Source organism: Leopardus geoffroyi, chromosome B2 (genome assembly GCF_018350155.1).
Source record: "Leopardus geoffroyi isolate Oge1 chromosome B2, O.geoffroyi_Oge1_pat1.0, whole genome shotgun sequence".
Taxonomy (NCBI): domain Eukaryota; kingdom Metazoa; phylum Chordata; class Mammalia; order Carnivora; family Felidae; genus Leopardus; species Leopardus geoffroyi.
The window spans coordinates 17,854,156-17,867,461 of NC_059332.1; the positions used below are offsets into that span (position 1 = coordinate 17,854,156).

Here is a 13,306-nt window from a genome sequence, read left to right on the forward strand (position 1 = left end):
ACCTGCACCCTCGCCCCTTGACATCTTGGCTTCCCTTTCCCGAGGGCTCGGGTCCACCTGCCCCTCCGTTCCTAGTTCTGTCCGGGAGGCGGTGACCCGCCTTGCAGGTGCCGAGAGCGTGGGAGCTGACGAGGAGCTGGGAAAGGCGGAGCAGGGGGAGGTGTGTCTTTATAAATGCGAGGGCAGCGGTCAGGCGCGCACGCCGCGGTCCGAATGGAGACTTTTCAGCACCGCGGCTGAGAACAGGGCTCTTACCCCGCGGTCACCACTTCCGGATTTCTCAATAAATTTCTCTCTGTCTCTCTCTGTCTCTATCCCATTCATCTTTTAAGAGGAAAACATCACCTTGCACATCTCTAGATTTTTCTTCTGTTTTTCAGGATCGTTGGCGGAGAGCGCAGGCGAGGTGGGGCAGATGCTGGCGGAGGCAGGGCAGAAGGAGGACGCCGTGTGCTCCTACGGAATGAAGCTCAGTTGGGATATCAACGATCCGCAGATGCCTCAGGTGCGGGAAACCGGTGTGGGCGCGCATGTGGCTCTGGCCATCCACAAAAGGGCTGGTGGCGTTCAAGTTCTTGTAGGGACCGAGGAGAGACTCCCCCTCCCACCCCCACATCTCCCGAGAGTCCTCAATGGTTAGAGGGACCCCACAAAGGGCAGAGCTGGCTTTAGTGATCTGCCTTCTCCCAGCTCTTTCCTTGCGCTTATTTGAAACACACCCATAGCCCTGAGACTGTCAGGCCCTGGGTTCCCAGTCATCTGACGACAGCAGGATGCCTGTCTCTCACTTTCCTTCATCCCAGATAGAAATCAGGTGATTCTTTCTTGATCCGTTCTTTGAAATTCATGAGAAGGGTAGCAGAGAGTCTCAACAAATGTGGATTCCATTGCTTCTCACGCAGCAAAACTGTAAGATGCGACTATAAATCGGGGTGGCTCGAATCTTAAACAAATAGCATGACTTGGGTGATTTATTCAGACGCCGTGGCTGCCTGCATGGTCATGCTAACCAGACCATAGGTGTACAGAGAGACTCTGGAATCCAGATTTTGGACATAACTTCTGAGCTTACTTTTCTAATGACAAGGAAATCACCTTCTGTTAGGGTGAATTTGTTTTGTTTGTTTTGTTTTAATGGAACAAAGTAGTTTAGGGTCAAGTCCAGGGAACGAGCTGGGCAGTTACTGGCTTGGGGCAAAAGCTGAGGAAATGCCTTTGAAGTCTTGGGTTTAGGTAGAAAGAAAGGGGAGTAGCTTCCCAAGTATTTGCAAAGGTGTACTTCTGGCAATGTTGTGGCATAGAGGTAAGAGACATGGTGTTTATTCAACATCTATGATCTGCCATATTGATATTCAGATGGATAGCAATTCATTAGCAAAGTCAAGTAGCCTCTCCAAGAGATCAGCGCTTTTTTGGATGTATATATGTATAGTAATTCAGGTTTTTTTTTTTAATGTTTATTTTTGAGAGAGAGAGAGAGAGAGAGAGAGAGAAAGAGAGAGAAAGTGGGAGAGGACAGAGAGAGAGATGGAGACACAGAATCCAAAGCAGGCTCCAGTCTCCCAGCTGTCAGCCCAGAGCCCAACGCATGCCTCGAATTCATGAACCATGAGATCATGACCTGAGCTGAAGTCAGATGCTTAACTGACTGAGCCACCCAGGTGCCCCTGTAGTAACTCGTTGTAAAGCCTGCTACCTTACAGTCAACTGGTACCATTTGTGTGAAAGTGGACCACAGCATGGCACAGACACCTCATTCTCACTGACTTCCATCCAGAAATCTTCATAGGGAAAAAAAAAAAAATAGAATCTTGCATTTCAGAAAAGAGCCACTTCCAAATAATGGGAAGATGGTTCCTCTTTCAAGCATTTTCTAGACTTGCGATGCAAATGTGAATTATTTTTCCTTTGGGAGACTGGTTCTTAAGCAGGGCACGCATGTAACCTCTTAAAAGGGCAGGTGCGCTGGGAAGTAGAAGTGGAGAAACAGGATCCTGGCCCTGCTCTGTCTAACTGAAGGGGCAAGAGTGACATTGGCTGGATGACCTTGAGATAGTTCCTGAATTTGCCTGAGTTTCAGGCTATGATGATCTGTCATCAGGTGGTGGAACTAGATAACAATCTTAAACTGTCATCCAGATTTCCTGTCAAGTTCAGTGTGTGCATGCTCAACTGCGTGTGCCCATGTGCTGACACATTTGAACAAATGCAACTCAATCCTGGAGTCCTCTGTTCTTGTTGTGATTTTAAAACATGGTCTCTGCGGCTTCATTTTCAGTGTCACCGCTTTGGTAGCTGGCATGAGACGGGGGGGGGGAGGGGGGCATGATTCTCTATCCCTACGGGGGGACGCTAATGGAATCCTCTCTTCTGGAAAATTGTCTATTTTACTAACATCCTTAGATTGAAGTGTTCGCTTTAAAAACAAAGATATTTGCATTTATATATTAGAGTTGATAGTACATCATTATATATTTCATTTGTGACTTACCTTAAGTCAGCGTATTAATTTATGTCAATTGCAATATTTCTGAGAAAAGATAAATGATGCCTATTTGTAATAACGATGATTTCGACAATATCCCTGTGGTTTTAGAACCCACTGGAACTCAAAACTGCCCATTTACCTATTACTGTTGAACTGTTATAATACTAACGATGTAGCCAAGTCAGAATTGTCGGACCGAGAATAGTTTTTGCTCTGCAAATGTTAGATCTCGTTACTTTGGGGTGGTGGGAGAGACAGAAGGTGCAAATGGCTTATTACTATGATAATACTCTTCCGGCCTCTAGCCTGCGAGTGAAGCCAGTCGGGTCTGGCTGCCACAGACCTGTTTAAATACGAGTAATGCCACTGTAGAAGGTTATCTCTCTAACATTGGCTTCCTTATCTACAAAATAAGAGTATGGATGCCCATCATGGAAGGTTGTTGTAAGGATCATAGATACTTTGTAACGTGGCTTTGCGGGCCATACTTCCTCTGTGCCAAATACCCAATTCTGCCATATACAAAAAACAGTCCTAGACAATACGTAGACATATGTACGTGGCCATGTCCCAATACAACTCTCTTTATGGATCTTGATATTTGAATTTTATATAATTTTCTTTTTTTAGGGGGGGAAGGAAGAAGAGAGAGAGAGAGAGGAAGAGTTGGAGCAAGCCAGGGAGGGTAGAGGGGGATGGGGAGAGAACGAATCTCAGGCAGACTCCATGCCAAGCACAAAGCTCGACAGGGCTCCATGTGAGATCATGACCAGAGCCAAAATCAAGAGTCTGACACTTAACCCACTGAGCCACCCAAGCACCCCTGAGTTTTTCTATAGTTTTCATGTGTCACAAAATATAATTCTTTGGATTTCTCCCCCTAACCATTAAAAAATATAAAAATCCTTCTTAGCTTGTGAGTTGTGTACCAAAATAAGTGACGAGCTGGATTTGGCCAAGGGCTCCAAGTGTGCCGACCCCTGCCCCAGACAGGACCTGGTAAATACTAAGTGCTTGGTAAAGGGCAATCTTATATTCAACTTCTGTGCAAGAAAGACATTACAGTATCCATACCACGTATCATGGGCAAAGACCACCAACCACGAATACCGAAGCAGTGCTCAGTATTTTATTTTTTTATTGTTTTATGGTTTCAGGAGTAGAATTTAACAATTCATCACTTACGTATAACACCCAGCGCTCATCCCAATAAGTGCCCCCCTTAATGCCCATCACACATTTAGCTCACCCCCTCCACCCCACCCTTCCAGCAACCCTCAGTTTGCTTCCTGTATTTAAGAGTCTCTTATGGTTTGCCTCCCCCTCTGTTTTTATCTTAGTTTTCCTTCCCTTCCCCTCTGTTCATCTGTTTTGTTTCTTAAATTCCACATATGAGTGAAATCATGTATTTATCTCTCTCTGACCGATTTTGCTTAGTGCTCAGTATTTATTTAAATTTTTTTAATGTTGGGGCGCCTGGGTGGCGCAGTCGGTTAAGCGTCCGACTTCAGCCAGGTCACGATCTCGCGGTCCGTGAGTTCGAGCCCCGCGTCAGGCTCTGGGCTGATGGCTCGGAGCCTGGAGCCTGTTTCCGATTCTGTGTCTCCCTCTCTCTCTGCCCCTCCCCCGTTCATGCTCTGTCTCTCTCTGTCCCAAAAATAAATAAACGTTGAAAAAATTTTAAAAAAATAAATAAATAAATAAATAAATTTTTTTAATGTTTATTTTTGAGAGAGACAGAGCACAGTGGGGGAGGGGCAGAGAGAGAGGGAGTCACAGACTCCAAAGCAGGTTCCAGGCTCTGAGCTGTCAGCACAGACCCCAAAGCAGGGCTCAAGTTCATGAACTGTGAGATCGTGACCTGAGCGGAAGTCTGATGCTTACCTGACTGAGCCACCCAAGCACCCCAAAATGTCTTCATTTTTAATTTAACATTTAAAGATACCCGGAAGTGGTATACCACGATGGTAAGGCAAAGAGGCTCTGTAATCAAACTGTTAGGGCTAAAATCCTAGAGCCACGTCTTACTAGCTGTGTGACCTGGGGCACGGCAAATAACCTCTCTGGTCTCCGTGTACTATTGGCTTAAATTGGGACAATAAAAGTACCTGCTGTCGTGTGGGTTCTGAAAGGCCAGATGAACTAGTACATGGACAGCATTTAGAGGATAATCGATGAACAGCCAGTTGACAGAACGGCAGGTGACACTGTGTGATAGCACAGTTTCTGTGGTTTCTGACATCTCTGGAATGGAAAGGGGCCCTTCTTCACGTTGCCGTGCTCGGGACAAATGCAAAGCGTGGCGTGTCAGGTGCGGCCTGGACCAACTCCACGGCCCTTCCCTCCCCTTTCCAGGAGCCGGCCCACTTCGACCACTTCTGCGAGTGGCCCGACGGCTACGTGCGCTTCATCTACCGCAGCGACGAGAAGAAGGCCCAGCGCCACCTGAGCGGCTGGGCCATGCGCAACACCAACAACCACAACGGCCACATCCTCAAGAAGTCGTGCCTGGGTGTGGTGGTGTGCGCCCGGGCCTGCGCCCTGCCCGACGGCTCCCGCCTGCAGCTGCGGCCCGCCATCTGCGACAAGGCGCGGCTTAAGCAACAGAGTGAGGGCCTTGTGGCCGCGAGATCCCTTTTCCCGACACCTGTTCCCCCGTCCTCCTTCCAGAGCCGCCGGAGTCCCAGTTGCTATTAACCTTTCGCTCCCTCTGGCTTTGCAGAGAAAGCGTGCCCCAACTGCCACTCAGCTTTGGAGCTGATCCCCTGTCGAGGGCACAGCGGGTACCCTGTAACCAACTTCTGGAGGCTTGATGGCAACGCGATATTTTTTCAAGTAGGTGGGGGAAGGGGGGGGGCGGTGTTCCAACGTGCGGTGGATTTTTTTCATCCTGCTTAGGGACCCGACCACCTGCCATGTGCCTTAGAAACTCGGGACTAACCCAAATGCAGCGCAGTGGCCAGAAGTCGGTGCTGGGGAAATGAGCTCACCTAGTGTGTGTAAGCCAAATTGTAGTTATAGCTGAGTTAATACGGTGAAAGGATTGCTAAGTAACCTTTTAAGATTTCTGTTACTGACGCTGCTCAATGGTTTTTTCCTCTGTCGTTTTGAGAAAACAAAAAACAACTCGCGATCTTGGGAAAGGCGCAGTCAATTTTTGACAAGCACAGCAAGCTTCCTTCCGAGGAACAAACGTATGATTTGTTTCCTTATTGATGCAGGCCAAGGGAGTCCACGATCACCCAAGACCGGAGAGCAAATCAGAGACGGAAGCCAGAAGAAGTGCCATCAAGAGACAAATGGCCTCTTTTTACCAACCCCAGAAAAAGAGAATTCGAGAACCAGAGGTAATGGGGAGCTGCCATTACGCTGTAGTCTGTGTTCATTGTCATCACAAAATACACTGATTGTGTAAAACATGAATGTCATAAATTAATTAGAAAGGTTTGATTTTGGGGCGCCTGGGTGGCGCAGTCGGTTAAGAGTCCGACTTCAGCCAGGTCACGATCTCGCGGTCCGTGAGTTCGAGCCCCGCGTCGGGCTCTGTGCTGATGGCTCAGAGCCTGGAGCCTGTTTCCGATTCTGTGTCTCCCTCTCTCTCTGCCCCTCCCCCATTCATGCTCTGTCTCTCTCTGTCCCAAAAATAAATAAACGTTGAAAAAAAAAAAAAGAAAGAAAGGTTTGATTTTATGTGAAAATTATATCTCCCACAAAATGTCATTGAGTCACCATTTTGGATAGGGTTTCTTTTCTTTTTTAAGTTTACTTATTATTTACTTTGGGAGAGGGAGAGAGAGAGGGAGGGAGGGGCCGAAAGCAAAGGAGGGGGGTGGAGAGAGAGAGAGAGAGAGAGAGAGAGAGAATTCCAAGCAGGCTCCACACTGTCCGTGCAGAGCCCGATTCGGGGCTTGAACTCACAAAGCATGAGATCATGACCAGAGCTGAAGTTGGATGCTTAACCGACAGAGCCACCCAGACACCCCTTTTCAGACAGGGTTTCTAATTTCTTCTTCTAAAAAAAAAAAAAAAAAGCAAACCATTTCTACTGTCAATGATACAATGAGAGTGTGTGTGGACATCCGTATACAAGGGCAGTTACCCATTTTTAATAACGATAGAAGCATGTACATACCAACAGTGAGTTAACAGCACATCCTTGAGAGGGTAGGGTCCTTGGCCTTATTTACATAGAACAGATAAAATTTCTTGGGGCAAAGTGATCCAGTTTGGCTTTTCAACCAAAGCATGCCAAGCAGACATGTTAGTCTGGGGGTAGGAGAAAGTGATGTTTGAGCACTTTCTTTGTGCCAGGCACACAGGGTCTAAGAGCTTTCACACACGAAATGGTCACAAAAGCCTAAAGAGAAGGTTATTATTTTTGAGCCCCGTTTGTTTTTTTGTGGTTTTGCCGATTTTACCTTTGGTTAGAACTTATCTTTCCTGTACTAACTTTTAATTTTATTTGTCCAATTAGAGTTACCTGCAATTCTCAGCACTTGCAAGGTAGGGGTAAGAGGCTCTGGGAGGCTAAAAATTTCTATTTATGCGCAAAGACACCAGATCAACTGTGCTAACTTTATTTTTTCTTCTTCAACAGTCTTAATTCTTTTTTTTTTTTTTTTAATTTTAATTAGGCATCTGAAGCTCGGAGAGGTTAAGTAACTTGTTCAACTCATGAGGGACAGAGGCAGGATTTGAACCCAGGTCTGTGTCTCTATGATTATAAACATAGGATGAGGAAACACAGAACCGTCTACCTCTCAGACCCACCCTTCCCAACTACCCATGAACCCTCTTCATTCAGCAGGCTATTCATGCCCGAGCAAGCTTAAGTTCTACAGCCCTTGGACCGTGTGCCCAAATCACGTACCTGAGCAGTGCTATAACATGGCACAGAACCCACTAATTGGAAGTGTTTTTTTTTTTTAATGGTTTTATTTTTATTTTTGAGAGAGAGAAAGAGAGAGAGAGCAGAGGAGGGGCAGAGAGAGAAGAGGACAGAGGTTCTGAAGCAGGCTTTGTGCTGATAGCAGAGAGCCCGATATGGGGCTCAAACTCACAAACCATGAGATCGTGACCTGAGCTGAAGTCAGATGCTTAACCGACTGAGCCACCTAGGCACCCCTGGAATTTGTTTTTATTTGGTGGTTGGCTACTCTTACAGATGAGCTTGCCCATGTAATTTACATTTTTATTTACAAATAAAAATTTATATCATTTTTTTTTTTTAGGTGGGGGAGAATCAAGACAACAGTGGACATTTCAACAACATATCTTCCTTGGAAGATTCAGATGACTTTGATATAATTACTGACACCAGCTTCCCTATTCCAGCACAGCCTTGCTTTTCCTTCCCGAGCTCGGATGCTTACAGAGCTACCCGTGACCTTGCCACCTTTCAAGCAGACATAATGCCACCCTTTCAGAAATATCCAAACCCAAGAATCTATTTGCCCGGGGCACCTTGCAGCTACGAATTGGCAGGTCCTGGTTACACAAATCCAAACACACATCCCACCCTTTGTAAAAGTTCCAGCAATCTCCCGAATGACACGGACTGGGTCCATCTAAATGCACTGCAATATAATGTCAACTCATACGGCAGCCTCGAGAGAAGCTTTGATTTCGCCAGTAAACAACATGGCTGGAAACCAGCTCTTGGAAAACCTGGCCTTGGGGAGAGGACGGACCATGGACAGTTCCAGGCCACGTCCACTCACCCTTATTGTAACACGGAGCTTCCCTGTCCGTACCTCACGACTCCCTCCGTAGGTGCTCCAGCACTGCAGACTGTGATCACCACCACCACCAAAGTGTCCTACCAGGCCTACCAGCCCCCTGCTCTGAAATACTGTGACAACATAAAGGAAGTTAAGGGCCTTTCGGGGTGTAACTATGCTTCTGAAAACATCCCCGTGTCCATCTACCTGGAAGGTTTGGACTTGCCGACCACAGCGGCCAGGGCCTCTCCGGCAGGGCCGCTGCCTTTGAAAATTCCAGGTGATTGCAGAGCCATGAGACCCACTTTGGCTTTTCCTCAAGAGTCGGCTCCCTCCGGGACAGACGGAGCAGAGACTTGGGACATGTGTCCACCTAGGTTGGGGTCGGCAATCAGTTATTCGGATGGGGTTAGTCCATTCTTTAGCTATGGCAGTGAGGACTTTTGAACCATAGCCCTGGGCACGACATAGTATTGGTGTCCATGCAGGCAGGAAATGTGGAGTAGGAACGATCTCTTGTTGAGTTGGGAGATTGACCTAGGAGACACGTACAATAATAAAAATGTTGATCAGTTGAGAAAATTATGGGTTGGGGGTGTTTAGAAAGTATAAGGAAATTTTGCACAGCATTTTAAAACCTATCACATGACATAGAATTAGGTCTGAAATGTGACTCTCCCAAATGAACCTACAAGCAAACTGGATACCATGATGATCAATGAACTAAATTCACTGGAGGAGAAGCCAAGAATCCTGGTTCTCCTTCTAAGCCTTTCCCAGTTGACCATAGAGAGTTTCACAAATCCTTATCTGGCCTTAGAAGTTGTCAGAATAGCGTCAGGAAGAAATATTTACAATCTTCTCTCCTGAGTCACTTTGTAAGTGCTAAATAGAAATTTTATAATCTATTAAAAGAGCTTCAGGAAATACATTTGATCATTTTATCCCAAGTATATATCTACTGCTTTAAAAAAAATCTACAGTATTGCAGTGATAAGATGCCATTGTTTTTAAGAGAATCTTCTTTTGCAGTATCACCGGAATACCTTTTCTTGACATTGATGAATGTTTTCATTGCAGACGCAACCTAACGGTGATGTGTAGTTAATGGATTATTATTGTGCTAAAATATGGTTTTTTTTCCTGATTCGGTTTCAGAATTAGAACTGAGATGTTTTATTCAAACACAGATTTACTGTTCATTTGTTACTCCTCATAAATGTCATTGATAATGTTCAATTAAATGTAATAAAGGAGTTTTAAGGTAATGTAGCTGATGCTTGTGCAATTTTGAAATAGAAATAGGAAAAAAATGTTCATATTATGACCTGGGAGAACAGTTGTTATATAATATATAAAACCATATTCATTTTATTTGACAGTTTTATAGTTTATTTCATTTTATTTTTTTTACCTTTGCCTCCCTTCACCCATCTTGCTCACCCCCACTGTTGGCAACCAAAAATCTGTTCTCTGTATCTATGAACTCCGTTTTTTTATTTTTTACATTTTGCATGTAAGTGAGATCATATGGTATTGGCTTTTCCCTGTCTGACTTCTTTCACTTAGCATAATGCCTCAAGGTTCATTTATGTTGTCACAAATAGCAAGACTTCTTTCCTTTTTATGGTTGAATGATATTCAATCATATCTATATACCACATTTTATTTATCCATTCATCCATAGGAAGACAAGTACTTCAATTGTTTCCATGTCTTGGCTATTATAGATGATGCTACAATGAACATGGGGGTGCATATAGCTTTTCAAATTAGTGTTTGTCTTTTCTTAGGATTGATACCCAGCAGAGGAATTGCTGGATCACATGGTAGTTCTATCTTTAATTTTTTGAGGAACCTCCATACTGCTTCCCGCAGTGGCTGCACCAATTTACATTCCCACCAACAATGCACAAGGGTTCCCCTTTCTTTACATCCTCGCCTACACTTATTATTTCTCGTCTTCTTAATAATAGCCATTCTAACAGATGTGAAATGATATCTCACTGTGGTTTTGATTTGCATTTCCCTGATGATGAGTGGTGCTGAGCATCTTTTCATGTACCTGTTGGTCATCTGTGTGTCTTCTTTAAAAATGTCTCTTCAGATCCTCTGCCCATTTTTAAATTGGATTGTTTCTTTTGCTATTGACTTGTATGAACTTTTTATGTATTTCGGGTATTAACCCCTTGTTAGAGATATGATTTGTAAATATTCTCTCCCATTCAGTAAGTTGCCTCATGTTGATGATTTCCTTTGCTGTGCAAAAGCCTTTCAGTTTGATGTCATTTCACTTGCTTATTTTTGCTTTCGTTGCCTTTGCTCTTGGTGTCAAATCCAAAAAAGCATCACCAAGATCAATCAATGTCAGGGAGTTTATTGCCTTTGTTTTCTTCTAGGAATTTTACAGTTTCAGGTCTTATACTTAAGTTCTTAATTCAAGTGAGTTAATTTTTGTGTATGGTATAAGACAGTGGTCCAGTTTCATTCTTTTGCACATGGTTGTCCAGTTTTCCCAGCATCATTTGTTGGAGAGACTGTTCTTTCCCCATTGTGTATTCTTGCCTCCTTCATTGTAAATTAATTGACCTTTTATATATGGATTTATTTCTGGGCTTTCTATTCATTTCACTGATTTATGTGTCTGTTTTTATGCCAATAGCATATTGTTTGTTTACCACAGCTTTGAAATATAGTTTGAAATCAGAGATCAGAATGCCTTCAGCTTTGTTCTTTTTTCTCAAGATTGCCTTGGCTGTTTGGGGATCTTTTGTGGTTCCAGACAAATTTTAGAATTGTTTTTTTCTATTTCTGTGGAAAACGCCATTGGAATATTGATAGGAATTTTTGCATTGAATCTGTAGATTGCCTTGAGGAATATGAATGTTTTGATAATATGAATTCTCCCAATCCATGAACATGGGATATCTATTTATTTATGTCTTCTTCAGTTTCTTTCATTAATGTCTTATGGTTTTCAGTGTGCAGGTCAGGTCTTTCACTTTCTCAGATAAATTTATTTCTATGTATTCCAGTAGTTTACTTTAGAAAGAACTATTTGCTGTGCTAATAACAGAAAGCCAATTCAAAATATTCAGAATGCACACACACACACACACACACACACATTTTTGCATAGCTTCCAATACTTACTAAAATCATTCAGTTTTCAAATTAATACAAAGTACCTACTTTTTTTTTTTGAGAATGGAGTATTCTCGTTGCATAGAATATTCAATTTGCATCACTAAATCTCAGTATGTCAGATACCATTTTAAATTATTGAGTGTTATATATGTATTTTACCACCCCAATAAATACATGGAGTACTAACCTCAAGATTAAATAAAGATGAGTACACTCCTGTGATTCCCTAGTCAACTCTTTCTCAGAGGAAAGGATGCCTAGTATACTCATGGACTACTTCTTTCTTTAGACTTCTGTTGCCCGAACTTACAGTTTATAATAATATCTACCATTTATATGGCACTTGCAGGGGCAGACACTGTTCCCAGCTCTGAATATACGTTAATTTATTTAACCCTCCCAGCGTTTCCCTGAGCTACCTAAGAGAGGTGTAGTGGCTTATGCAGTAAGCAGCAGCTGGGATTTGAATTCAGATCCCCTCCAGAGTCTGTGCTCATAACCAGCATATCACGTTGATTCCATTTGTGCCGAACACGTGTGCACCTTCCACCAAGCAGGGACTTTTACTACTTCTAAGTATTTTTGTCCCAACATGGGGCCTGAGGGATCCACGTAGGACAGGTGGAAAGGGGCAGGGCAGGGATGGGAGTGAGCACACCCGGGGTGGGAGCCCTGAGGCGAACATTTCCCAAAGCGCGGTACAAGGGTGCCCTGGTTACAGAGCAATTCTAAATAGTCCACAAATAGTTTATATGAATAGTTAGGGATTTATTTTAATGTGTAATAGGGAAAGATACAAGTAACGCATCAAACCTATGATTTCAAATTATTTTTGCCGAGACAAAGCAAGATAGTTTGGGGGTGTTTAAGAAGATTTATGCAGCCAATAGTGCAGATGTTGCAAGGAAATGTTAAAGGTTATCAAAATGGGTGAGAACTACTGAATAATGAGACACATTTTCCTAGAGCCTGGGGACAGTGGGGGGCTCAGGTGCAAAGGACAAATGGTTCTGACAATGAAAGAGATTGTATAAAGCTGGAGCCAATGGAGAAAACATGACTTTTGGTTTCTGAAAGTTTAACCACAGTGTCGAAGGGTCTAGACGGTGGGCAGTACTCAGGAGCCAGGATGTGGGGGTTGATCCCAGGAGAGGCGGGTGCAGAAACATACCCCAAGTGTTGGCCAGGGCTTCCAGCCATACCATCCTCCAAAGAACCAGGGGTTACAGGTGGATGACTATGCAGCACAGATCAGCTCTTGCAAACTGGGCCAACTGAGGAAAGCACAGGAAGGTTTAGACTCTGGGTCATATCTACTGCTCTGAAACACTGATTGATTAGGAGGCAAAAAAGCTTTGTGGAAAATGAATGAAAGTAGGAAACTCGCAAAGACCTAGCTGTCATATTGTTATTAGTATTAATATTTATCATGAAAAGGATTAACATTATTGATTAATTTCTTAATGGATATTAATATTAATTATTCATGCTAGCTATTAATAGATCTTTGCTTATTCATTTATTATTAGCTTTCAAACATGGGGAGTGTAAGTTAAAGCAGCCAAAGTTTCTGACCACTCTGTTCTGCTCACCTTATGAACCGGGAGGAGCCCAAGCCTGCGGCAAGAGCCATGACAATATCAGCTGTTGAGTGCAGAGGGAGATAAAGCACAAGAGGTGAGGCCAGGCTGGCCACTGACACCTTCGATCGAGGCAGACGACCACCATTGGACTTGACAAGTGCCAAGAGGCACTAAACAGAAACACAAGTTATTTACTAGCTTTCCCCTTCACAAAGTTCTATTCACAAGTTCTTTCCCCTTCATGAATAGTCTGGAAGTAGACTTACCTGGAAGAATCTTAAAGTCTTAAAATAGTGAATCTAACCTCTGACAGACAGTTTCAATGGAACATTTGTCAGAAACGCTAATGGGCTTTTATCATAATAAAA

At 43.6% G+C, this 13,306-nt stretch overlaps 1 protein-coding gene across 1 annotated transcript; it reads left to right on the forward strand.

Moving 5' to 3' along the window:
* Nucleotides 1-415: 415 nt before the first annotated feature.
* Nucleotides 416-9,038, forward strand: GCM2 (glial cells missing transcription factor 2). The gene is made up of 5 exons (XM_045500851.1): nucleotides 416-505; nucleotides 4,844-5,096; nucleotides 5,211-5,323; nucleotides 5,710-5,835; nucleotides 7,720-9,038. The coding sequence occupies exons 1-5, from the start codon at nucleotides 416-418 to the stop codon at nucleotides 8,653-8,655; spliced, it is 1,518 nt and encodes a 505-aa protein (XP_045356807.1). The 3' UTR covers nucleotides 8,656-9,038.
* The last annotated feature ends 4,268 nt before the right edge of the window (nucleotides 9,039-13,306 follow it).